At 46.7% G+C, this 27,828-nt stretch overlaps 1 protein-coding gene across 1 annotated transcript in view; it reads right to left on the bottom strand.

The window, feature by feature from the left end:
* Nucleotides 1-27,828, bottom strand: part of LOC129342910 (discoidin, CUB and LCCL domain-containing protein 1-like) — a 47,759-nt gene that overhangs the window by 8,327 nt on the left and 11,604 nt on the right. The window contains exons 3-13 of the mRNA XM_054998869.1: nucleotides 26,444-26,659; nucleotides 15,301-15,438; nucleotides 10,808-10,859; nucleotides 9,924-9,996; nucleotides 8,425-8,558; nucleotides 7,796-7,833; nucleotides 7,053-7,247; nucleotides 4,214-4,332; nucleotides 3,701-3,881; nucleotides 2,340-2,432; nucleotides 207-297 (exon numbers count right to left, since the gene is read on the bottom strand). Of these exons, the coding sequence (XP_054854844.1) occupies nucleotides 207-297; nucleotides 2,340-2,432; nucleotides 3,701-3,881; nucleotides 4,214-4,332; nucleotides 7,053-7,247; nucleotides 7,796-7,833; nucleotides 8,425-8,558; nucleotides 9,924-9,996; nucleotides 10,808-10,859; nucleotides 15,301-15,438; nucleotides 26,444-26,659 (1,330 nt within the window). The remainder of the gene's footprint in view (nucleotides 1-206; nucleotides 298-2,339; nucleotides 2,433-3,700; nucleotides 3,882-4,213; nucleotides 4,333-7,052; nucleotides 7,248-7,795; nucleotides 7,834-8,424; nucleotides 8,559-9,923; nucleotides 9,997-10,807; nucleotides 10,860-15,300; nucleotides 15,439-26,443; nucleotides 26,660-27,828) is intronic.

Below are 27,828 nucleotides of genomic sequence, written 5' to 3'. Positions count from 1 at the left end.
GCGTCAGGCTCTTTATGGAGACTGGGTTGAATCCTCCTTGCTCCAGATTTGGTATCCCTTTAGATTTGTATCAACAACAGATTCTATGAAGGATACACAGTGCTCCTCGTGAGGTCTCCTCTCTACCAAAGTTGGGTTTGGAGGACATCCCCCGCCCCCCTACCACTGCTGGTCCAAAGGACACAAGGAAGGAAAGATTTACTTACCTCTTCTTAAGGCAGAGGAAAACCAATAGCAGAAGAGCAGAGGAGAAGAGCACAAAGCCCCCTATCAGCAACATCACCAGTACTGGAGGACCTGGGTAAGAAGGGCATCATCAGAGAAAGGAAAGTTCTAGATTTCTACCCTGGGCTATTAAAGTGACATTCAGCAAAAAGAAATCAAGCCTAATATTAAGCCGCTGGCTGATGGCTATCAGTGTATCGCATGTCTCTCTATAAATTAAATTGTCTGGTCCAGGGCTTTTTTTCTGGGAAAAGAGGTGGCAGAACTCAGTGGCGGAACTCAAGACCGCACAATGACGTCACTTTGGGTCAGGTGGAACAAGGGGGGAATTTTTTAAAGTTTAAATTGCCCTCGGCGAAAATGGTCACCACTCTGCGGTGCAGAGGGCAATCTAAACTCCCCTCTGTCTGGAGATCACGGGGCGGGACCACCAGCCATGTGACCATTTTTAAGAGGTGCCGGAACTCCATTCCACCGCGTTCCTTCTGAAAAAAAAAGCCCTGGTCTGGTCTGGTGTGCTGTTCTGATTTCCATTTTTGTTTTACTGCTGAGTGGGGGATCAGATGATCCTATTGCAAAATCAGTGGGCAGTAGTGGATTAAAAGTAAGAACCACAGAGCTAAACCCCTCTTCGGTGGATATGTTTTGCTAAGACACCTGGAAGCAGAGACTTTCTTTGCATTGGAAGCCATGATGTCACGGAATGAGTTTAAATCTCGTGAGAATGTAAAACAGGAACTATTGGTTGGTTTTATAGTGCAAGTTTTTCATGGCTTGTATTGAAACATCTGTTATTTTTGGATCTTTATTTTTTTTTTAAAAAAAAAAATCTGATCAGATTAATTCATTGTATATTCTGCTTCCCAAAGGTCATTAGAAATACTTTTATATATAGAAGTAAAACTGGAAATCATGGAACTCTGTTTGCAGGCTGTGGGATATGGCACAATATCCAGCTGTAGAACAGCTTATTCTTAGTGTAGCTACACCCTCCTTGCTCCACTGAAGTCAATGGGCTTAGATGGGCGTAACTCTGCTTACAATAGCACTGTTGGATTTGTACATTTGCCCGTGTCTGTGCATTGCTAATTCTTGAGTTCTTGAACAATATGGACTCTAGTGAGCCAGTCTGACCCTTGGAAAACAACCATTTGCCATTTAAGATGCTAATAATTGCTTGATTTTGGTTCCCTCTCTGTTGTCATCAGGGTCGTAACCAGCTGAGAACATCGCAGAGGTGAAAGAGCTGTGAGGAAGTGATGCAAAATAGCAGCAAAGAAAAAATGGGGTGTCTGGAGCTGTGAGGCTTGAACTCAGTGCTCCAGGACCTTGTCCAGTGTGTTGTCAGAGCTGCCTACAGACAGAAAGAGAGCTGCCAGAACAAGTTCTCCTACCCCACAACACCCCTCTCAAGATGGCCAACAGATGAACTAAACTGACTGGATGGCCCAATGAGATCTGCTGAGATCAGCTGACTGAAAGGGCCAATAAGAGTGAACCTGAGGGTATAAAGCTGCTATTTTCAGGCTGGGCCCTTCAGTGAGAGAACTGCTGGATGTCGGTATCTGGCCCTGCCTTCTGTTCGGCCTTGATTTGCCCTGGACTCGTCTAATCCTGACAAAGTTTCTGCTAAACTTTGAAGTGCCTCTATATTTCTTGGGTCCTGGCTTCTCCTGGGCCCTGCAGACCTGTGAGCTGTCTGGCCCTGAGGCTACCTGATGTCTGGCCTGACTTGGGACTACTCCACCCTGCTTCACCAGGCCAGGCTGTCAGGCCAGACATGGGCTGTGCACACACTCAGGGCTGGCTTGAGGGTTCAAGGCAAGGGATATGGCTGATGGGAAATACAAATATTTCCTGCCAAACAAGAAAGGGTGCTCACTAGTGTGTGTTTAACTAGACACAGGAGAGAGCATTGCCTTTCTAAGCGAGATGCCGTCATGGGCTTGCAGCAGGTTGTTTAGGTACACTTCGAGACCAGGTAGGAGGACCATTATCCCTGCCAGCATGAGTGATGCTGCCTCCTATGCTTGTCAATTGTGACACGCTGAACACTCCTGCTCTGTCCACTAGGAAAAGCTATTTCTTAGGATTAGAAGTTAGAAAGCGCTTACCTGTTTTCTCAGAATTGATGACAATTCCAGGGTTTGGTGTGAAAACAGCAGGTCTGCTGGTCAGCACAGGGAGCTCCTTGGGGCTACTGCGGACTGCAAAGAAGGGGATTTCATGAGGACTCTTAACCTGCTTTCTCAGACACTCCAGAGTGGGGGATACAGGCTGGACACACAGATAAGCATTTTCACAGCACAGTCTGCATTTTTGCTTGAAGCTGGCACATACAGTGGTTTTGGTTGTTGTCAATAGATCAATTAAATAAACAAAGGTGACACATTTGGTGCTGTACCCATAAAACAATACATTATGCAGTTGGAAAAGATATTTGCACACATTTCTAGTTTAACTTTTTAATTCCAGAAGCTCCCTTTCTCTCTCTTTTGACACTTTCCCAGCGTTGGCCACATACTTTTCTGCCCTACCTTGGCCATCTTAAGGATCAGAAACCTTTTTTTTTGGGGGGGGGTGTCTTCATTGGCCCCATATGGCTCTTTCTGACCAGTACATGCTGAGAGACCTGAGCAAGAACATCTCAACACAGCCATGAATAAAAGAAACTGATTGTGCTCTTTCAAGTTGTTACCAGCTGTGCCAGCATCACGTTGTGGAACAGGGCATACAGCCAGACTGAATTCTGAGTTAATCATCTCAGAGTGTTCCACCAGGACAAGGGGACAGCAATGCTCCTTGCCTTCCTGCACAGAAAATGCATTGTGGGAAAAGTCATTCATTCATTCATTCATTCATTCATTGCCCGCTTTTCTCACTGAGACTCAACATGAATTACATAGTGTAAGTTATAATGATTAATAGCTGGGACATTCGATATGTAAGAAGAGGAAGACTAAGTGCTGTCCCTTACTCAGGTTTCAGAGGGGGACAAATCAAAGAGTTAGAAAGATAGAGAGGCATGGGATCTGTTTAAAAGTTCCCCAAAGAAGTCACATGTCAGGTGGCCCTGCCCAAATGACTCTCAGCCATTTTGGGTCCGTTTCAGCCTGGATTGGGGCTGAAATGGCCCGGATCAGGCTTCTAACGGGTGATGGATCACTCTCCCACTCAGCAGCAGCCCGATCCTGACCATTTTGGGCCCCTTTTTGGCCATTTTCAGACCCTTTTTGCCATTTTGGGCCCAATTTCGGCCCTGAATGGCCAGGATTGGGTCCAAAACAGCCAGGATAGGTGATGCCAGGGGGTGTGACAAGCAAATCAGTTATGCTAATAACACACTTCTGGTGATGGTAATGATGTTAATGGGTTATGCTAATAGGTTATGCTAATGAGTTCCTCCAGCTTTTTTCCTACGAAATGACCCCTGGTTAAGAGTGTCAATTCAAACGAGCAGGTTGCGGCCCCTTACTTCCATTATCGCTGTATGGGCGCATTGCCTTGATGCGTGCCACCTGGCATCCCAATAGCTCCACTTTCAGCGCAATCCTCTGGTTCCAGCTCTGAGGTGTTATGCGCAGGTAACGGGCCAGGATCGGTGGGATGAAGGTGTTGGAGACCTCTTGGTGGCTGTCACTATTTCCTTCAAAGACCTGGGAGGACCAGGAGGAAGAAGAAAGGTTAGAAACTGGCACAGAAAGCTTAATGGTATTTGTTTATCACAGGCCTGGGTGGCCTCAACTTGCCTCAGGGCCATGCAGAGAAGGGATGGGGGGTTAACACTTCAATCTCCATCTCGGTTTCACTATTTGAAACTGGAATCCCTGTTCTGCTGTTAGCATTTTAAAGGGGAAATGTATTTTTAAAGGATAAATTCCCTTCTTTAAAATGTTAAATGCAGAGCAGAGGAGACTGCTTTGAATATTGACTGTTGTTAGCCAGCTCTGTCCCAACAGGACCACTTTCCAATATTTATCAGTCTCACCTTATCCTCACCATCGATGGACTTGTAGACTTTCCAGTTCTTCCCATCACGGCTGAAAAGGACTTGGTAAGATTTTATGTAGTAGTTATATTTATGAGAAGACCCCTTTGTTATAATCCCTGGAACAAGAATATGGTTAAATTTGTATCGAAAAACCGTATGAACCGCTCGTAAGTGAGATGCTTAGAGCTAGCATGATGTAGTGACTAAATTGGGGGGATGTGAATGAACTTGGGCCTGTGAGGGTCTCTTGGCCTTACCCTCCTCACAGGTTGATGTGGAGATTTTAGAAAGAGTTTGGGAGATTGATGGGAAGAACCTGTGCTTGAATTCCAGTGATACAACATGCATTGATACACAAAAAAGGAGCTGCCCTATTATGGCAGCCAAGTGGTCCATCTAAGCAAGCAGAGATGCCAGACACTGAACCATCCCACAGCCCCCTATGCTTTGCCTCTGAACTGCCGCTTCTCCTTAAGGAACCTGGAGGAAGAATTACGGGGACGAGGCTGCCCAGAATGGAAAGGAACAGAATATTGTCAGGAAAATATCATCTCTCCAACACAACACAGGTAAGACCGCAAGGTTTCGGCCTAGGTCCGTTGCTCAGCGCCATCTGGAAAGCTCACGCTTGCAGCAGGAATATTATAATCCAAACTCAATGCAGAATATATTTGTTTCAAAATTACCCTGCCTTTCCACCAAATCTGGCCTTCTGAGCAGTTTACAAAATCCACAACAGTGACCAAAATCAATGAATTAAAACTGCCCTAACCGCAAATCCTCTTAGTGCACCAGGAATCAGTTAACAACAGTAGAGGGGGGGAAATCCCAGAAAGGATAAATCATATTAGTAAGCTCAGAAAGAAGGGAAGAGGGAAAGCGATGGAAATGCCCAAGGTCTGGAGAGCAGACAGCATTTGCCTGGCATCTAAAGATAATGCCAAGATCATTCCAATCATGCCAGGAAAGCGTATCAAGGAAAGGGATTCCAGAACTGGGCCACAGACTTTTAAAAGGTCTGATCTAGACACGGGCCAACAATCGGATTGCTTCACTTTTCCAAAGATGATGCCGAAGTCTTTGGACCAAACCGCATATGATACTGGGGATCCATGACTGGATACTAGACATGTACTGGTATTTTAGCTGCAAATACAGCCAGGTTTGGGGCATGAATTGGGGCTACGGTGTAGGGAAAAGGGCCTAAATGTTCATCACTGTTTCCCTGATCAAAAATGCCCCCACCTATACTGCTTTAAGCCCTGATACGGACAACAAGGCAAGCTTATTATGGATGTCTTTTTCTTTTGCGTACTGGGCTTAAAGCAGCTCGGTAAGGAGGATTTCTGCTAGGGGCAGTAGCACTGGTAAGGGGGAGAGAGATTTATCCCTTTCCCCCCATGCTCGGCACCCTGCTGTAGATTGGTCCCCCCTTATCGTGGGCCACCAGAGCATGCAAATAAGGCTTGCTATCAGGGGTTTTGTGAGGGGCTGGGGCGAGAAGCAAAGAGGGGGCTGGTATGTGTCTTATTGCTCAAGGGGACAACCTTAGGGGGAAGGACTTAGCTTCTGAGCCCTGTTTGTCGGTCCTTCAGTACAGCTGGTTCTGGTTGGCCACTGTGTGAAATCGGATACTGGACTAGACAGAGAGCTGGCTGATCCAGCAGGGCAACTCTTAAGGTTCTTGTGGGTCTCCCTGGCGCTTTTCCTTATAGCTAAAATACAGATGTAGGGAACTGATTACAGATTCCCAGTATTGCTATGGTTGCCAACCTTAGTGTGGGAAATTCCTGGAGAATTTGAGGCGGGAATGCGATGCCGTAGAGTCCATCCTCCAAGGCTTTCGTTTCCTCCCGGAACAATGATCTCTGTAGCCTGGAGATCAGTTGTAATTCCAGCAGAACTCCAGGCCGCACATAGAGGTTGGTAACCGTATTCCCATGTGGGTTCAGGAGAGGCCTAAAGGAGCTGAACATCATTTCTTTTCCTTAGATTTTTAGCTGACAGGAATGTAACCGGGATCTCCACAGCTTTATGTGGGTAGTCCATGGCCATTCAGAACCAGTCCCTGAACAGTTTTCAGGCTTGAATGGGCTTTGAATGTTTCACTCCTATTGCCTTGCCCTGCCAAGCACCAGCCAGGGAGGCAATCAGATAACCCCCTCTTCCCCCCCAGCTGTGCTCCTTTCCTGCATTCCTCTCAGCCTCCAGCCACCCAGCCTCACAAAGCTTCTTTTTTCCTTCTTGCCAATTAACAAGCGCATTCTGAGGTGGCCTCACAAAAGCTGCAATTTCTCCTTGGGCTTCTAGAAAACAACACAAAAAACTGAATTTGCTAGGACATAATATTGGGTTTGTTCAGGGCAACGGCCATGTCTCTGAGGTAACGGAGTCAGCAGAGAAAGGAATCAGGCAGTTGGCAAAGGAAAAGAAGAAAAGACCAAAAAGGAAGGAGAGAATAAAAAGGGGGAAGAGAAGTGTACAGAAAAAAACATTATAGCTTCTGAGTATCATGTTGTTCCTCGGTAAATAAGGATGCAGGCTGATTATTTGGATCGGAACCACGGTGTGAGGGGAATTCTTTTTTAACCCTTTCCCTAAAACAATTTTCCTGATCTGAAAGATCTTGGCAGGCCCGCATATTCACCGATAGAGAGTTCCACCAGGTTGGGGCCAGGACCAAAAAGGCCCTGGCTCTGGCCGAGGCCAGCTTAGCTTCCCTGGGACGCAGGGCCACTCATTTGACTTGAAAAGATGCTGGGTGGATCTAGTCCCAGATCTCATTGTCTTTGAGAAGTTTGTTCGGAAAAGGGAAAAGCTGCTGATACTTACTGACCTGTGATGTTTCTCTTTCCACCCAAATCTACCTCCAGCCACTCTTCCGTGGAGCTCTGATCTGCTGCCCAGGAGATTCCTCCACCGTTGAAAGCAGCATGCTCGGCCGCCCAGGCCTGATTCTCCCCCATGGCATTCTGTTCGTGCCAGAAGGAGGATGCATGGAAGCCGGATGCTTCCAGGACTCCATCGCAGGCTGCAAGAGGAAGCAAAGGCACTTGCATTCTTTCGTCACAACAACTTTGCAATGTAGGCCCAAAGGGTGCGGGGATTTTTTTTTTCTGAGAGATTTTTGGATTGTTGTTGCAAAATGCATGGAAAGGCATCACCGCCAGCAAGGAGCAAATGGCAAAACTAACCTGCCAGTCCAAAGGAGAGACATGCAGCAGCTGATGGGAGGTTTGGCTAAGAGTGAAAAGGATATACTGTAGACAGAGACAGTTTTGTGTAGTGGTTAGAGCATTAGCCTTAGACTAGAGAGGCCTGGGTTTGAACCCCTCCCCCTTGGGTACCACAACACTTGGTATGGTCCCTCCCTCTCCTAACCTACCTTACAAAGTTGTTGTAAGAGAAAAAAAAGCAGGGTTACACTTTACTGGAACTAGCCGCTGCTTGGGTCACAAAGGTTAGTGGGTGAGTTGGGGATTACATCATCCATGAATCCCACCCCCCTTTAGTTGCTCCAAATATTGGCATGATATAAATGGGAGAGAGGAAAGAATTAAAACCCATATAATGACAAACCTTTGTGAAAGATGAGGCGCTTTTCAGATAAGGGTCCCCTGTTTAAAATGAGAAAAAGAGGAGGAGGCTAAAAGGCCTTGGGCAGCAAACTATTCAAGCATCAACCATTTTTCACCTCTCACAGGATTTCTTCCAAATGCCTTCGACGTTCTCAGAATCTTGAGATTTGTGGCCTTTTGCTGTGGACCAGCCGCCTCGGGGATGTTCGTCAGGCGCTTTCCCTTGTCAAGCCAAATCTTTATGCTTTGCTAATTATAAATGAATAGCATTTCCCCGTTTACATTTTTATCGTTATTTAGAAAAGCTTGTGATATTTTATCATTGCTGCTCTTTTTGAGCCTGTTGCTGTTCATCCCACGCCATCATATTTCTGGGTGGCTAATTTTGTTTAATTGTGTTTTTACTTTCTAACTGAGGTAAAACTGCCCGATGGAAAACTGGCCTGCAGCATGCCGGCTCAGGGCATGGAATAAACAAAAAACGTGTCAGTCCCCCATTTATTGTGGATGAGAGTCCCTAAATTTAAACAGGGAACAAAAATTGGGCTAAATTAAATTCAAAGTTAGCCCAATCAAAGAGGGATCCAGAAGTTGCTGTTCAGTTGCTGGTCAACCTAGTTGACTGCTTACCTTTTTGAGTAGAGTCCATTGGCAAAGGATGATTCATACAGCGTGATCCCCTTTGCTTGTGACAAAGTAACCTGTCCTCCCTGTTCATCCAAGACCAGGCCCGCGTGGACAGCAGCTTTGCAGAGAACTGAGGTCTGGAGGGAATTAAGATGAGGCAGTGAATGAAAGCAAAAAATAAGCAGGCATCTTGTGGCACCATGAAGGTTTGCATGCGCTATCCTTTGGACTATGTCTATAGTCTTAGCTTTGGCAGTATGCCAGCTCCCAACGTTCTCTTATCCAAACCAGCCTAGATCCTGGGAGTTTCCTGACTGGAGTAATTAGGCACGCAGTGGCCTGATTTGGATTGGGACCGTGGCATAGGGGGAGGGTGGTTTAAGACTGCCTTCTGGCACCAATTTCCCAACTTCAGACTGTAAGACGAGGAGGACCTTTACACTGTCCCTTCCTTGGGTTTCAGAGGGGGACCATCAAAGAGTTAGAGAGATAGATAGGCGAAGGATCTGTATGTCCTTGCTCTCTACTATTCTGCTACTATCCTTTGATGTGTAAACTGTATTCTCAGGGCCTTCCTTCTCCTTGCACTTCATCTTCCCCTCTTTGTCACTCTCACACTCTTCTCCATCTTGCCACCTTGGGTGGAGGACATGCCATCCTGCCATCCACTGGCATCTTTAGACCAGAGAGATAAATAAAAACCTGTCTCTTCCCTTTCCTATCCTATATGGGGCTCCAACAATAAATGTACCCATATTTCTTTTCTAAAACTTAACCAAGGCTCCAAGTGTAAATTTGTTTTCTCTCCATGCATGCACGCTGCTACGTATGTAGAGCCAAGCTACAAGAGACGAATTACACGAGGACATTCATGTGAAGGGAGTCTCAGTGTTAGCTGGGAAGCTGAGTTTTAAAAGAGATCGGCTTTGTCAATTTCTCCTCTCTACAGAGCCAGGGAAGATGCCTCCTCAGAGGGTTTGTTAATTTCCTCTTTGCCTCCTGAAGGCTCTGTCAGTTTCACCTCCCCTTCTAGGAGGCAAGAGGAAATTAACAAGCCCTCTGAGGAGCAATCTTCCCTGGCTCTGTAGAGAGGGGAAATTGACAAAGCCTTCCCATCTCTTTTAAAACTCAGCTTCCCAGCTAACACTGAGACTCCCTTCACGTGCTCCTCCTCGTGTAATTCGTCTCCTGTAGCTTAGCTCACAGTGAGCTGCTATTTTCCCATATGGGGAAACTTAAAAGTTCAGACATGAATATTTGTATGGTTGCCCCAACGGGGCAAGAAATATCAGTTTCAGATCAAGTCAGTGTCATGGGGAGGAAGGCTTAACCCCTTTCCCCTTGTGCCGCAGTTACGATTTCTGTTTTAGACACAAAAAAGCTGAGACGTCTGATCACAGAACTGCCAGCATCTCGTCATTCCTTTATTAAAGCAGGCCCTGAAGATGCTGCTCAGCAAGCAAAGCGTGATTTGAAAGCACAGTTGACGGTGCCATACTCACATCTCGGTAGCCCTGCTTCACATTGCCCCAGATGTCACCTGTCACTTCCTTGCAGCCTGCGGGACAGTACGCCCTGCAGCAGAATGAAGGAACACAGGGTGAGGGCCTGCTCCCAAGCTGGTCTGTGGAACAGCCAGTGTTTATGTCCGCTTTGCAAGCAGGCTTTCGGGCTTAGGAATGTCACAAAGTGGCTGTATAGCCAGGTTAGGCTTCCTCAAACTGTGATTGCTTCAGGGGTGGGCACCCACATGACACGCCCCCCCCCTCCTGTCTGCCTTCTGCTCCAATGTTTCTGGAACTTGCTTTGTTCCAGTATTTCCAGAAACAAAGTGGATTAGTCGACACATGGGCAGGATAGTGCACTTTCCCAGCCCTCTCCCACCACTCGAAGGCTTTTTAAAAAATCAGTAATGACCAGTAACATTATAGCATTATACCCTGCTACCAATTACATGTGTGTGCATGTGCCACCAAATCGCAACCGACTTATGGTGACCGCAGCTAGGGGCTTTCAAGGCAAATGAGGAGTGGGGAGGGGGGGCTGCCACTGCCTTCCTCTGCAGAGTCTTCCTTGGTGGGCTCCCATCCAAGTACAGACCCTGCTTAGCTTCCAAGGTCTGATGAGACTGGGCTATACCACGCTGTCCTCCCACCACCAATTGTATATCACTACAGTAATATACATACTCAGCCACCCTGTGCCTAAGGCCCCTTTTTTCTATTGATAACTTATTATCAATAGAATCGAAATTTCTGAAAGAAATAAATCTGCTGCTGCACCTGAGTGCCATCCCGTGCCAACTATGAGCTGTGCGCGCGCGCATGGGGAGGCTCCTTCTGTATTTAGAGCCAACCAGGGGAGACTATCCATGGACGCCACTCACCTGATTTGTTCCTTGCTGTAATGGATTCCCTTCTGCAAACAGGAAATCAGATCTAAAAAACAGAGGGCAGGGATAAGGGATTTGTGCGAGTGGGTGGATTGCTACAAATGAGGATCCAGCTAATTTGGAAACTGTCGCCTCCTTTGAAATTACTTCATGGCCTGAAGCCAACGTTAGGAACCAGCCAGAGTTTGTATGTGAGGGATATGAGCCTTGAGAACTGCGGGGCCTTGTGCAGCATGCTAAAATTGACAGTGGAAGTCTTTACCTTCAAGCCAATTGGTCATGATGTCCCAATGTGGGTACTACTTCCCTAGCAACTGGGATTCTTTATCCCAGTTTAATCCTTCTTTGCTGGAGTTTGATTAAAGGTTTCCATGCAAGGTAAGGAGGTGTCCAGTGTACAAGCCTGACAATTAACCAGATTCATGCCTATCACATGAACATGAACAAATACAACTTGGTTCACTACATCTGAATGAAGCCACACTGAAAACTTTTCTAAGAAGATCGCCTTCTCCAGTGCAGAACCCACCCCGCAATCCATTAAAGTTGAAGAGAATTTGTAAAAACTGGTGGCTACATCTTATCTACTACACTTCCTCCAAGAAGCTCAGGGTACACAGTTTTCACCTATCCATTTAAGCCTCCCAACAACTCTGCAAAGTACCTTAGACTGAAGGCCAATTCACAAGCTATAAAGTATTTCTGTCCCCCATGTAGCTGATCTTAAAGTTCCCTGCTTGGACCTTAATTGTTAAGACATGCGTAGCCCCGATTTGGATCATAACCGCAGTGTGGAGGAGGAGGGACTGTGGTACATGGGGAGAGAAAGGTTTCTGATGGCTTTTCCAACAAGGCAAATAGTTGGTTGTTGTGGATTTTCCGGGCTGTACAGCCGTGGTCTTGCCGTTGTAGTTCCTGACGTTTCGCCAGCAGCACCAAAAGACAGAGATCTCTCAGTGTCACAGTGTTTCCACACTGTGACACTGAGATATCTCTGTCTTTTGGTGCTACACCTCTTAAGATGCCAGCCACAGCTGCTGGCGAAACGTCAGGAACTACAACGGCAAGACCACGGCTGTACAGCCCGGAAAATCCACAACAACCATCGTTCTCCGGCCGTGAAAGCCTTCGACAATACAAGGCAAATAGTGTTTCCTCTTTCCCTGTCTCTCACAATCCCAGTCCAAACGGCACCCACGGGCACCTGGAGTATTAAGTTCCATGCCCAGAACTTCAAGTGTGTATCTGATCACAAGGGCCCACGATAATCGCCAAGAACTATGTAATGTATGGATTTGTCCCCTAGTGGGGAGTGTGCTTGGCCCAAGGTCGCCCAGGGAGCTTCTTGGCAGAGTACAGATTTGTATCCAGATCTCCCCAGTCCAAGATCATCACTCTAACCAGTACACGGCCTCTACATCTGTTGTTATGACGGGATAAGAACTGGGGTGGAGCGGGATACCTGACCAGCAACAAATACATTGATAACGGCATAAATGTCCGTATCACATCAGTGAAAAATTGAACACTCTGTTTCGGGAAAGGCAGCGAGTCTACTGAAAGCTACTTAAAAGATCCATGAGAGAGCCAATTCACATAACTGAAAAGTCCTTTCTCTCCATTTGAAACCGTAAAATGCCTGTGGTTTGCCAGGGGTGGGTGGGTGGGGATTATTTAGGGAAATATCTGACAGGCAGAACTATCTTGAACAGAAAACTAGGCAAATACATATCACAGACAGTTTTCCTCCCAATCTTGTGACGTTAAGAGTCCAATGTTTCCCATCAGCCCTATTCAACCCACGGTCCTTTCACAATTTCTCCCACTAATCACAAAGAATAAAGAGGGTGAGTCATGGATGTTTGCGGTGGGAATGTGACCAGGGACTGATCCATCAAAGCAACAAGCTCCAGATGGTCTCTTTGGAATTCTGCCTGCCGTAGTCCAAGCACCAGATTCTCTTCTACTCAAGGGCTTACTCGTGCTCCACTCCGATGTCCTTCAGCTATCTGCCATTGTGCGAGATGTCCCACATCAGTCAAAACCCCCAGCTACCATTCAGGAAAAGTTAAAATGAATTGTTTTGAGGGGTGTGTGTGTGTGTGGGGGGGGGGGGGACTGAAATATTCACATTTACTATTTACACCCCCCCACACACACACACCGAAGTTCATATTCCAGGTTTTAATATCTGGACATTGCAGATGTGAAAGTCTGAAAATTGTCCAGAACTATCCATCTGTTTTGAGGGATAGATGTCAAGTTATAAAATGTACACATTCATATACTCAGATTTGCGAGATAACTTGAAAATTGTAGCTCCCACACATTTTTTTCTAATCTAAACTAATATATATAGAGAGTGTGTGCTTTAAATTGTAAGACTGTGTTTTGAATTTATATGAAATTTTGTTTCAGTTCCATTTTCAATTACCCTTTTTTATCCCACTTTTCCTACAAGGACCTCAGAGCTCTGTACATATGTCTTCTTCCTAATTGTATCTTCACAGTAACCCTGTGAGGTAGGTTAGGCTGAGAGAATTACTGGCCTATGGTCACCCAGTAAGTTTGGTTACAAGTGGGGATTTGAACCCAAATCTAAATTCCAGCCAAACATTCTAACCACTACACTACCTCAGATCTTGCTGCTACGTTATCTTTGAGCACCTTATCCACAAGGTATTTTGTGCTTTTTAAAAATTCTCTGACAGAGAGCCAAATTACATCCTGTGCTCAATCACACAGTTCTCTTCTCCTCCCTCCATTTTTTTTCTTTTAGAAAACATAGCTGCAGATTAAAACACCAGTCTGGTATGAGGAAAGGGCTCTGTAACGCTTTCCCCTCATGTCATTAAAATCTCCTCTCCCCCCCACCCCCCCAAGCTACTTGTTCTGCAAGGGAAAAGATAAAGGTGCCATTTTGAAAAAACATTTTGAGTAGTAATTTTTAGCAGAAAAGCAGCATGAGGTAAAGACTTAAGAAACCCTCCCTGTTTTGCTTTCTCTCTGCTTGCATTTTCTAAAATGCCAGTGTGGTTTAGCGGTTAGTGTGCTGAACTAGGATCTGGAAGGCCCAGGTTCGAATCCCCATTCTGCCATGGAAGCTCTCTGGGTGACCTCGGGCCAGCCATACTCACAGTCTAACCTACCCCACAGCTCTCTGGGTGATGTATTGTCGAAGGCTTTCACGGCCGGAGAACGATAGTTGTTGTGGGTTTTCCGGGCTGTATTGCCGTGGTCTTGGCATTGTAGTTCCTGACGTTTCGCCAGCAGCTGTGGCTGGCATCTTCAGAGGCGTAGCACCAAAAGACAGAGATCTCTCAGTGTCACAGTGTGGAAAAGATGTTGGCAGGTCATTTGTATCTACTCAGGAGGGGTGGGGTTGAGCTGAGTCATCCTGTAAGAGTTTCCCAGGGTGTGGAATGCTAATGGCGGGAGGCTTCACTGTATCCTGAGGAGGTTCTTTTGCATATGGATTGGTGCTTGATGTGCTAATCTTCTCTGCAGGGCTATTGTCGGGTATAGAGTGTTTTGTTACCCTGGTGTTTTTCAGAACTGGAAACCATGCTCTGTTCATTCTTAAGGTTTCTTCTTTCCTGTTGAAGTTTTGCTTATGCTTGTGAATTTCAATGGCTTCCCTGTGCAGTCTGACAAAGTAGTTGGAAGTGTTGTCCAGTATTTTGGTGTCCCGGAATAAGATACTGTGCCTTGTTTGAGTTAGGCTATGTTCAGCCACTGCTGATTTTTCAGGTTGTCCAAGTCTGCAGTGTCTTTCATGTTCTTTTATTCTTGTCTGGATGCTACGCTTTGTGGTCCCGATGTAAACTTGTCCACAGCTGCAGGGTATACGGTATACTCCTGCAGAGGTGAGGGGGTCTCTACTGTCTTTTGCTGATCGTAGCATCAGTTGTATTTTTCGGGTGGGTCTGAATACTGCTTGAAGGTTATGCTTTTTCATCTGATCAGTAATTCCTTTGATATATGGCAAAACCACTTTTCCTGTAGGAGACTGTTTTTCCTTGGCTGTTTGATTCATCCTGGGTTTGATTGCTCTTCGGATTTCATTTCTGGAGTAGCCATTTGCCTGAAGTGCGTGGTTTAGATGATTAATATCCTCAGCTCTCTGGGTGACCTCGGGCCAGTCATACTCACAGTCTAACCTACCCCACAGCTCTCTGGGTGACCTCAGGCCAGTCATACTCACAGTCTAACCTACTCCCCCCCCCAGGAGTTCTGTTCTGTTAAGATCAGGAATCCACCTTCTTCTCTGCCTTGCGGTTATTAAGCATTGTTCTGGACCATGCGTCAGCAACACTTTTGTAGTGGATAAGCAGCAAGAGCAAAATGTGGCTACTGACTGAAGTCAAATGGCCATGCCCTCAAACTGGAGAAATGCAACTGGAGGACACCCGTGCCCTCAGACTGGAGAAACACAACATTCCGTGTCTATCTGATTTCTGTGTGCATAGCAAAAGCATTTTCCCTACCTGGCTGGTTGCCACTGGCATAGGAAAGGAGGAAGCCACGTCCCGAGCGGTGCACCGTGCTGTTGAACAAGATGGTTACTGAGCTAGTGTTCACCACCAAGACCTTGCGGGGTGGGTTTGAGTTACTGCAGTATGGACCTAGGGAAAGAGAGAAAATGGATAGATTCCTATGTCAGGAAACATCTTGGTTGCTGCACCCAATCATAGGCAAAACAGAGGTGGCAGAGGAGAGTGATTCCAAACAGGGACCGTTCTCCATAAAGACGGCATTGCCTTTCACGCATTATCCTCATGATGATATCAGTGAATATTATGCTTTTGAAATCATTTATCTCCTTAATGTTTTCATCATATACGAGGTTCTGTTCGATTAAGATCACTTAATAGTGCTTCTCCTACTTTTCACTGATGTCACTGGAAAAACATGGGCACAGAGCACCACACCAAGGATGGAGCAAGAACAAAATATGATGATGCAATGGGGAAAGAGTTCTTTTACTGAGAGCCAGTTTGGTGTAGTGGTTAAGAGTATGGGACTCTAATCTGGAGAGCGGGGTTTGATTCCCGCCTCCTCCACTTGAAGCCGGCTGGGTGACCTTGGTTCCGTCACGGCACTCTCAGAGCTCTCTCAGCCCCACCCACCTCACAGGGTGTTTTGTTGTGGGGATAATAATAGCATACTTTGTAAACCGCTCTGAGTGGGCATTACGTTGTCTTGAAGGGCGGTATATAAATCAAATGTATTATTATTATTATTATTATTATTATTATTATTATTATTATTCAGATATACTGCCCCCATGCATTTTGCTTATGTTTCTTTGGGGGGGGGTCTGTTTAATAGTATCAGGCAATTCCCACAGCAACCATCTGAAAAACTGCTGCTGTGGCAATGACCTGATACTATTACACAGGACCCCTGAAGAAGTATCAGCAAAATGCTGAATAAAACAACTCTTTTTTCCCCACTGCACCACTATTTTTTGTTCATTGGAGAAATACCTCCTCTTTCAGTCTGAGCCTGATCTTTCCCAAACCTGCTTTCCTACGAACTTTCCAGCAGCGCTTCTAGAGAAGGAAATTAAAATGCAGCTGCAAAATGCGCTGTGGCACCATAAGGGTGGGACTTCGGGGTAAAAATCCTAGGCCCCAGGCACTACGGCTGAGTGGGGTGGAGGGTACATACAAAACCATAGCTAGAAATAGGTGAGCTCCAGCCAGCTAATCTCCACCTTTATTCCTTGTCCCAATTGGATCAGGACCACATCACGAGGGATGAAGGGGCTTCTCCTCACCCCCCCATGTCATTTTCTCATGTTAAAGCTTTTCAAGCATCATATATTTTTCATGCACCTTGCTGTGGTTGGATCGAGTGTTAAAACTGATAGAGATGAACACAGTTGCCCTGGAACAGTTAAGAGAGCAAAGAGAGCCACTGGGTTCCCACAAAGGTGGGAAACTCTCAGTATTCTGTGGCAGCTGGCCAGGCATCTGGGGGGGGGGGAATAAGGAAGGAAAGAAATAAGGAAGAGAAAGACAGTAAAACAAAAAGAAGGAAGGAAGATAAGGTAGCCTTCTAGCAAAGCCTTCACAAATTATTCTAGCCAAGACCCACGGCAGATTACAAACTTTAAAAACAATGCAATGAAAACAATATAAGATGTACAACAAATAACGCAATAAGACAGGTTTACAAAAACAGTAAACGGCAAGACGTGACATATCATAAATGATGTGAAAACTGGATCACAAAAATAAAATAAAAAACCAGCCCAGCAAAAACAAGCTCAAACATACAGCAACGAGTGCAACGAGCGGAACATGCCCTGGATCCGCATGTTTCCTGATGAATCCCCACGGATGCATCATCATTGTCTGCCTGGATGACCTTCCTTCCAGTAAAGACTTGGCTGGGACTTGGGCTGGCCTGGGGGAAGCAAAGGAGGGGGAGAAATGGCTCTTGCATTTTTAGCCGTTTCTTCTTTCCTGCTCTTTGTTCAGCCCTCTGCCATAGCTGGCTGGGGGCATATGACACATCCCGCGCACCAGATGTCACACAAATGTTGCTGACACACGTTTCGGTCAGCAGATGCCATTGCAGGCTGAGGGAGAAAGAATCTGCTCTCCCCCAAACCCAGTGCCAAAATGCGCCATGCCTTAAAGGCAGTGAAACAAACAAATCGGACCCTCCACGTCATCCTGAAAGGACACGTTTGAAAAAGCAGCAATCCCAAGGGAGCCTGTGCATGCATTCCCAACATGCGTGGGTTTGGTGCTCATGAGCCATTGCGCATGGGAAGGTGCAGGGTGGAGCCAGTGTGCTTGTGCCCACCCCCCCTCTGTGCATGTTGGTTTCAACCAAATTATGCCTAGAGAGGTGCCAGGCTCTGCCCCAACCCATTCTCACTGCAGGAGGAGGCAGATTCATTGGAAGAGGCAGCCTTCACAAGAGAAGAAAATCCACCTGTTGCACCTCGAGTTCCTTGCTCCTGCCATAGGATCTTCAGGTGAAGACCATCTGCTTCCCCTCTGACATCTGCTTCATCACCCAAGAGCCTGGGGTTCAGCAGTGGCTCCCACCCAAGAGCCAGAAGTGTGGGCAGATGAAAAGCCTCCCAAGCGGCCCCTTCCACCACCAGTCCTCCCCCACAGTCTCTTCCAAGAACAAAGGAGGTGGAGTGTCATGGATGAAGCCTAGACCAGGTAGAAGAGCACACACCTGGCAGCTCCATCTGGTGCTCTGTTGTAGGACAGCACCGCCTTGCAAGATGTGGGAGTCATATCTGGCTACAGGAAGGGGTGGGGTCCTCAGGGGAACTCTGGCCTTGATGGCTGTCCGTCCTCCACCGTGATAAGCCCTGGACAGCTCCTTGCACCAAACCTCCTGCCATTCACCTCCTACTTCAAGGGTTAACACCCCTCCCCGTTTGGTCTGATCTAGGCTGCCCACCAGAAATTCCACCCCAGTAGATCAGGCAGAGAACGGGACCACAGCTTGTGTACTTGAGAACGGTACCAAAATGCCAGGGAACTGATTTAACAGTGCAAGCCTAAACAGAGTCACACCCTGAAAGTCAATGGGTTTAGAAGGTTGGAACTCTGATTAGTATTGAGCTTCAAAACACTATTCAAACGTAACATGGCATTTACTTGCAGTGTTGCTTTTAATCTCAGTGCTTGCAGGTCTATCCGCGAATTCCAGAAACCTGAACTTCTAGCGGCAGAGAAACACCAGGGGTGCGAGCTGAACCTTGCCTGCTGGAATGCATCAGGAGGATCTATAACTCTGATTAAGGCCATCAGCAGCCACAAACCATGGCTGAGTCAGAGTGAGTGGTTCCCACATCCTCATCTTACCCAAACACCCCTTGGCCAAGAGTTCTAGCCCCCACAATGAATTGTAGAAAGAACAGCCGGCATTTCCTTCAACCTCTCCAAAGAGCCAGTCCTATCCCTGGCCACATACGCCTCCCTTAAACAAACATGTTTGTCTGCATCCCACCCATATGACGCGCCCCTCCCAACTAACTACTGAAAAGCAAACTTCTTTAGCTGTGTAAGAATGCGTAATGGGAAGAACAGATTAAATCCTTTGGCTGATTGCAAAATTTACTAGGAAGTGAAATGTCGCTGGATTATCAGCTTCATCACCCTGAAGTCTTTGGAGGGCTTCTCCGTATGTTACAAAACTGGTACTTGTGAGAGCCCTTGGTGAGAATCCTAATATAGGTATGTGCATGGACTTACATGTATGTTAAATCCTAGTTTCTGATGTGGGTGCTCCCTATTCAAGATGAAACAGGAGAAGCCACTACTAGCAGGAGAGTCTGGCACAGTGGCAAAACATCTGCTTTGCATGCAATCAGTCCCAGGTTCAATCCTTGGCATCTCCAGTTAAAAAGATTGGTAAGCAGGTGATGGGAAAGACCTCTGTCTGAGACTTGGGGAGAGCAACTGCCTATCGAAGTAAACAATACTGACCTTGATAGACCTCGGTCTGACTCATTAGAAGGAACCCTCATGAGTTCATCTGCAACTGACTCCCTGCTCAGAATGTATTAATGAAATTTGACAGCATTTTATTTTATTTATTTATATTTCAATTTATATACCGCCCATCCTCAGGGGCTCTGGGCAGTGAACAGTTTAAAATCGATAAAAACAAGAAAACAACAAAACTAAAATCAATATACAAACAATGAAACAAATTAACAAAGTGCAGTGGTGGGGAGAACCCTCCCCCACCCCAAAGGTGGGAGGCCAACATGGCACCGCCCCCTTCAATCACCGAATGCCTGGTGGAACAGCTCTGTCTTACAGGCCCAGCGGAACGATAATATGTCCCACTGGGCCCAGGTCTCCATTGACAGAGCGTTCCACCAGGCTGGGGCCAGGACTGAAAAGGCCCTGGCCCTGGTTGAAGCGAGGCGGGCTTCCTTAAGGCCGGGGACCACACATAAATATTTATTCGCTGATCGAAGTGGTCTCCGGGGAACGTACAGGGAGAGGCGGTCCAGAAGATATGCCAGTCCCAACCTGCTCAGGGCTTTAAAGGTAAGAACCAACACCTTGAACCTGATTCAGAATTCAACCGGAAGCCAGTGCAGCTGGCGCAGGACAGGTGTGATATGTGACTGGTGTATCTTACGCGCCGCCGCATTCTAGACCAGTTGTAGTTTCCAGATCAGGCCCAGGGGTAGCCCAGCGTAGAGTGAATTACAGTAATCTAGCCTGGAGGTGACCGTTGCATGGATCACTGTAGCCAGGTCCTGGGGTGTCAGGTAGGGGGCAAGTTGCCTGATCTGACGAAGATGGAAAAATGCAGACTTGGCAACCGCCGTGACCTGGGCCTCCATCGATAGGGAGACATCTAGGAGCACACCCAGACTCTTTACCACTGGCGAAGTTGCCAGTGGTGTCCCATCTAGGGCAGGGAGCTGGATCCCAACATCTGGCAGCCCCCATCCCAGCTGCAGGACCTCCATCTTCACCGGGTTCAGTTTCAGCCTGCTCTGTTTCAACCATGCCGTCACAGCCTCCAGAGCTCTGGCCAGATTGTCTGGGGCTGTGTCTGGCCGGCCGTCCATCAACAGAAGAAGCTGGGTGTCATCCATGTATTGATGACAGCCCAGCCCAAACCTCCACACCAACTGGGTAAGGGGGCGCATGTAGATGTTAAATAACATCGGGGAGAGTATCGCCCCTTGGGGAACCCCGCACACCAAGGGGTGACAGGGCGATAGATCTCCCCCGAGCGCCACCCTCTGTCCCCGACCCTGGAGAAAGAAGACCAGCCACTGTAAGGCTGTCCCCCTAATCCCTACGTCGGCAAGGCAGCTGGCCAACAAATCATAGTCAACCGTGTCAAACGCTGCTGTGAGATAAAGTAACACAAGTAGCGCTGACCCGCCTCGATCCAGATGCCTGCGAAGGTCATCTGTGAGGGCAACCAAGGCCGTCTCCGTCCCATGGCCAGGACGGAAGCCAGACTGGAATGGGTCCAGGACTAAAGCATCATTCAGGAATTCCTGCAGTTGTACCGCCACCGCCCGCTCAATCACCTTGCCGAGGAATGGAAGGTTCGACACTGGGTGGTAACTGGATGGGTCGGTGGGGTCCAGAGATGGTTTTTTCGGGAGGGGCTGCACTACCGCCTCCTTTAACGCTCCTGGAAAAACCCCAGAGCTCAGGGAGATGTTAACAATGGCCTCCAAATGGTCCCGTAGCCCCTCTGAGCTGGCCTTCACCAGCCAGGATGGGAAGCCAGAGGACATGTGGTTGGCCTCATCCCCTGCAGGATCCTGTCAACATCGTCCTGAGAGAGCAGCCTGAAATGATCTAATACGGACCCAAAAGACGGCCAAGGGGTCTCCTTACTGTATCAACAGTGGGTGGCAGGCCACGGCCAAGGGACAAGATTTTGCCCGCAAAATAGCTCGCAAAAGCCTCACAGCCAATAGTTGAATTAAGAATTTGGTGGTCTCCCTGAGAGCGGGAGACCAAGGACCGAACTGTTCGAAATAATTGAACCGGGCGTGAGCTAGCAGACGCAATGGAAGTAGCAAAGAAATCCCTCTTTGCTGCTTTCACTGCCACCTCATAGGCTTTCATAAACGTCCTATAAGATGTTCTTGCCTCTTTGTCGCGCCCCCGCGAGGCAATTAAAATTTATGCTTTTTGTGTCAATTGCACGTAAGTGGTGCAGAATGACAAAAGGAATGGTGTAAATGGACCAGGAATGCTCAAATAAAAATGGGTGGTGAAAAAAAAGAGTGACAGCGGCAGCATGCAAAACCTCAAAGAAACAGAACGGGGTGCATAAAATTGTTGCAATATCATCAGAATGGGACAGCTGCCTTTTGAAAAGGGGGAGGAATTGGGTCTGTGCCTTTGGCATGCAGAGTTCACACAGAAACCCAATTAATTGTTTCTGACAATACTTAATTGTGTAGAAGCTGGGCATTGCCCAGACACATAGAAGCTCCTGAGGAATAATCACAGGAGATGTGAAACACAGGGTGTTATTGGCGGAGGAGGAGGGGGGGGAGACTGCCCCTCCCTTCCTAAATTGCCCTTTGGCATTAAATAATAGGTTCAAGCAGTGGTAAAGGGGTGGGGAAGGCTGGTGCACTTTCAGATGTCTCCTAAGACCATTATGAAACTAACAGGACCAAAGGTTCAAGTCTTTCTGCAGATGCTTATGCAACACACAAAAGAGCCCAGTCACTTTGCAGTTGTGCCTTTCAAGCATCCTCCAAAATGTGGGGGTCTGTGTGGAACAAGTAAAGCAGACTGCTGGGTTCTCGGTAAGGATGCTGGCTTGGCTCACGTTCTGTTCACCAGCAGTGAACAGGAAGCCGATTGGGCTGTTGAGCATTTTCAGCAGGTTCCTTTCTGTATATTCAAACCATACAGTAGAATACAATGCTGTCAGCAATATTTCATTCTTGTGCTGGTCTTGCACAGCCAGTGAGATTTCTCCCGCCAGGCCTGTCTTTGCTGCTTGTCACTCAGAGAGTAAATGAATTGTCAGCCAGTGATACTAAATCAAAACAGTACTTTTGAGAATTCACTTAAGTCCCTGTTATTCTTGAGCAGAGCTTTTTTTCAGCTGGAACATGGTGGAACGGAGTTCTGAAACCTCTTGAAAATGGTCACATGGCTGGTGGCCTCCAGCGGTGCAGAGGGCAATCTAAACTCCCCTCTGTCTGGAGATTGCGGGGGCGGGGGCACCAGCCATGTGACCATTTTCTCCTAGGGCAACCCACTGAGTTCTACCACCTCTTTTCCCAGAAAAAAGCCCTGTTCTTGAGGCTATTTTAGCCTTATCAGATTCATACTATACCTCCTCCTCACTTAATTGCCTGACCCAAGCATTATCGACCCTCCAGGAGAACTGAATCCACCTATTATGCAGGTGCAAATACAGCTTTGCAAGAAAGAAGGAAATTAAACTGAAAAGCCACGTCTACTGCACAGCTGGGGAGGTGTCTGGCTACCATTTGAGGCTGCTTACAGCGAACCAAACCAATCAGATGACTGGTTCATGAGCAATGATAGCTGTTGAGCATGGAATGGTTGCTTCTGAACATATTCACCATGAAATTCGTGGCATTCTTATTTCTCACTACCACAAAGTTTAAGAACCATAAGACTAAACAGAGGGTATTAGAGAAGCCCTGTGTCAGCAAATGCTGGCAGATTTGGGAGCAGTGCCTAGAGAGTTTAGAGTTTCAGGAGGATGTGACATCACTTGCAGGTGATATTCTAGGAATTTCCCCTAAGCTCTATGGTAGAGGTGAAGGGAAATTCCTAGAGCATCACCATCGATGCTATTTCATCCCCATTTTTCCTCCTGCTTCACAAATTATTGAGGGTGGGAAACTGTCTGCTTGCAGAAGGCAAGAGGTAAGCCTAGAGAGGCGCATAGCATTGTATGTTAAATGAATGCAAATATAACATTGTGCATTGAATGACACTCAGGAGCAGCTCATAAAAAGGAAAACTGACTCCTGACAGGGAAAAATATCGATGCACACAAAGATGGTAATTCTGACCTTCAGAGATAAGATCCCCCTCTTCACAGTCCTGGTAGGCCCCTTTGCCGCTGAAATGTGGCATAAAATCCCTCATTCCAAACTGTCCCAAGGAGTCTGCCAACTGCATCATTTCCCACAGCAAACGCAACAAAGCCACGCTCAGCAGCAGCAGCCAGAAACTCCTCTCCCTTCCTAGCTGTGCGTGTATCGGGTCATTCCAAGGTCATGCTTGCACAGAACTTCCGTTAGAGAGAACTTCCAGAAAGTCAGCCAAACTTCGCGGAAGGCTGAAAGTTGGCAGAAAGGCACTGGAGCAAGAATCTGCTTTTTGCAGTTCTGCCAGAAGCAGAAGAAACCACATAAATTAGGGGCTGGGGGTGGGAGGAATGAAAAATCCCCCAAAATGTGAAGGCTCTTGGAACTGAAAAAGTGTATCCATTATATGCACCTTTCAGACTGTGACTCAATTACTAGACATATTTTAGTGAGTTGAGTAGGGGAAAACCACTCCCCTCCCCAGCTATTCTAACCCTATGCACACAGATGCAGAGGAGTTAGCCGTGTTAGTCTGTGGTAGCAAAATCAAAAAGAGTCCAGTAGCACCTTTAAGACTAACCAATTTTATTGTAGCATAAGCTTTCGAGAATCAAGTTCTCTTCGTCAGATGCATGTTACAGAAACTGGTCAGATATAGAAGAGGAGGGAGGAGGAGGGGAGGAGAGAGAAGAGGCAATTAGGGCGTGAGAGGGAGGGTGCAACCAAAACATTCCTTTGCTAGTAAATGTAAACATCTCCTTTTGGTGTTGGGGTCAGTTGGAGTTTGCCCTGTTAGTTTGTAGCAGCAAAACCAATTCCAATGCAGTATAAGCCTTCGATAACCACAGCTCTCCCCGCCAGATGCATCTGACAAAGAGAACTGTGATTCATGGAATCTCTGTTAACTGTTTACACACTACTGCACTTTTGCACTTTTGTATAAATTATTATATATTTATTTTTCATTGCTTGTGGTGCTCTCCGGTTTGTGTTTCATGTCTACAAACTAACAGGGCAAACTCCAACTGACCCCAACACCAAAAGGAGATGTTTACATTTACTAGCAAAGGAACGTTTTGGTTGCACCCTCCCTCTCACGCCCTAATTGCCTCTTCTCTCTCCTCCCCTCCTCCTCCCTCCTCTTCTATATCTGACCAGTTTCTGTAACATGCATCTGACGAAGAGAACTTGATTCTCGAAAGCTTATGCTACAATAAAATTGGTTAGTCTTAAAGGTGCTACTGGACTCTTTTTGATTTTGTAACCCTATGCTCTGCACCCTTAAACTCTCTTAGGCATATATCTAAAAACAGGAACGTTTGAGGGTCCAAAGGAATGGTGTGAAAGCTAACTGCTGAAATCCTCCTCTGCATCCCCCCTTCTTTGGAAGTTAGATGGGTATTGACAAGGGACCCCGTTATGCACCATGTTTATCGAATACTCTGTGTTGGGGCAATTCTTTCCCTAGAAAAAGCATCAAACACTCAGTAACAACCCACTTTGGCTTCCACTGTTTCTTCATATAGTACATCAACTAAAATTTATCTCGTCTTGTTAGTATAAAGACTTCCATGTTCTTTTCCTTGTGTGGTCTTTGTCTCATCCTCTCTGCTCTTATTCTACAGACAGGATTCAGAATGTGTGTTCCAGTTTGAACACTGGGGTCATAATTGTGAAGTCTCGGTCTTGCTAAAACCTTGGGATAAGGAGAAGGGTCAATGATATGCCCTAAATAAGGTGCAAGTGAAAAAATGGTTTTTCATTTCTGCACAGGAAATGAGCCGCCCGGAGTAACATTCGAAGATATGTCCCAATCCGTTAAGTTATCCCTCCACCAGAAACGTCATGATCCAAATGCTTTCTCGACTTCTTAGGAAAGATTTAAATGGCTTTTCAGAGGAACTGGACAGGCCTGAGTAGAGCATCAGCTGCCTACTGAGTGGGAGTGGGGAAGCAAAGAGATGATGACCTCTGGAAATGTCTGCCAGGATCTACTTCCATGGAATTGTGCAATGGCCTCTGCCAAGAACGGGAGGTGATGGAGCCGGAGGGGAAAGGGGAGTAGGAAAGTCTTGACAGAGCTAAATATAGGATCAGCAGGGGAGTGGCCTGCAGGACAAAGAGCCACTGAAGTGCCAAGGACCCAGGAATGCCAGAGCTGGGGCATGTGTGAGGGTCTGCATCAGTTCTTTGCCTCTTGCTCCAAATGATAATCGGAGATGGGAAAGAATTATTAGTGCATTGACTGCCAGCCTTCCCGCTTTTTGGTGGGGTGTCTCCTATAGTCTACAGTGTTCCTGTAGTCAGTTCCCCCACTTCGTGCAACTTGTTTTAATTCCGGTTTGGGACAACTATGATGACTCTAGTGTGTCACGGTTACAACCTATACAAGGATCTGTGGATGAACACACACATATTTGTAAGGCCCTTTTTCTCATGCTGAGGACGACTGATTGAGTGCCTGCCATTAACTTGTTGCTGAAGGTGCTTCTTCCCTGCCATTTTATGACACTAATTCTCCTAACCAACCATAGATCCAGATTTAACTGAGACCTGAAGCTCAAACTACATGTGGTGGCAAATGACCCCTCCGGAAAACCCTGGCTATGCCCAATATGATAAAAAGCGAGGGAGTGAGAGGAGTGATTTTCAGAGCCAAAGGTGAGGAAGGGGATCAGAAGGACCACAAAACCAGACTCAAAAGCTGGCTCAGGACTAGTTCAGAACATTTTGCTACCCCAAGGAAAATATGCTTTGCTGGTGACCAGGAGCAAGCTGGGCACATTGAAAGGGTTCAATGTAAGCCAGGGCAAAGAGCAAGCCAAATCTCTGTGGTGTTTTGGCACCCTCATTCGTATTGCTTTGGTTTCTTGGGCAGAGAACAAGCTCCGGGCTGACTGAGCGGGAAAGCTGCTTGGGGGAACAGATACAAGAACAGGAATATGGGTTGTTTCCCCCCACCCCTCACCTTCCCATTGCTAGCGTTTTGAGCATCAAGCTGCCTGTCCCTTGCCACAAGCTTTCCCATTTTGTAATCCTCATGGTTAAGGGGTCAAGGATGTCCTTACCATAGCTGGAGCTATTGAAAGAAAGCAACAGGAAGCCAGATTTGCACTGTTCTGAGGCCTCGATGTCCATGTCTCCAAAGACCAGGGTGAGGTAGCTCCCAATAGCCACGTGGATCCTCCACTCGCAGGATGTGAAGTTGGGGTAGGTCCCAGGATAGTTCTTGGAGGCCAACGTTCCACTGTTAGGCCTCAGCACAGAGGGACCACAGCCATCCCCTGAAAAGTAATAAAGTACGATGAGGCCTACAACCACAACGATGTTCCATGCTTGTCAAATCATAAGCAGCTGAATAAGGTGGTCATGACACGACAAAGTCCTGGGTCAGTAGAATGGGACTATACCACTTCAGAATAAGGGTCAGTCTTACCCGTATGATCCCCGAGATCATTATCACAGTCTCTGCTTCATGAGTTTCTAGCTTTAGTCATGAGGTGAGTGGTCACAAAGAACGGGGGCTTTTCTTACATGATGCTTCATTTGTGGATGGCCCTCTACCTGGTACCAAATCTCTTAACTTTCTGGAGAACCAGCGTGGTAAAGTGGTTAGAGTGTTGGACTAGGGTCTGGGAGACATCTCACACTCCACCCTGGAAGCTCACCTTGGCCCTGTCATACTGTCTCAGCCTAGCCTACTTCACTGGGTTATCACTGTGAGGATAAAATGGAGGAGGGAAGAACAATGTTGTAAACCACTGGGGAGAGGAGCTGGGTGTCAATACATCTGTAATGATTTTAAGTAAATGTGTGCATGTGTCTTTAAATGCTTGGTGTGGTATAGATGAAGAGTGGGGATGAAAGAGAGGGACGAGTGAGTGATATGATTGGTTGATGACTGAGAGGGTGGGCGGAGTGAATGCAGTTTTGGACTGAGAGTGGAGAGAAAAGATTCAGTCAGGGCAAGAGAGGCAAGCTGTGGGCAGCCTGAGCTTGTTTACGTTGTCTGAGAGAAATATAACCTGTGTGGAAACCTGAACTGTGTGTTTGTGAAAGAACATTCAGTCAGGGAAAAGCAGGCAAACTGTGTGCGCGCCTGAGAAAAGGTCTTACTTGTAAATGAGAGAAATTAATCTCAAAAGCAGGCAATCTGTGTGTGAAGCCTGAGATAAGACCTGTGTTACTGGGTTTAAGAAAAGTAATTTTAAGAATTGAGAACTACTCTTTTGAAACCATCAAGTTTTAGAAACCAATACGCTTCTTATAAAAATAAACGTTTACTTTGTTTTTTTTTATATCCCAGAGTATCTGTCATTCCTATATCCCATTCCTTTCCTCAGGGCCACATAAGTACCATGAAAAAGCCTGACCCTTGGGCACGTTACAAAAAGGAGAAATTTAAGTTATTCTGGAATTTAATTCCTGGTGGCAGCAATCTACTAAGAGGGGG

Source organism: Eublepharis macularius, chromosome 15 (assembly GCF_028583425.1).
Source record: "Eublepharis macularius isolate TG4126 chromosome 15, MPM_Emac_v1.0, whole genome shotgun sequence".
NCBI lineage: Eukaryota > Metazoa > Chordata > Lepidosauria > Squamata > Eublepharidae > Eublepharis > Eublepharis macularius.
This window is presented reverse-complemented; position numbering and strand designations above follow the sequence as displayed.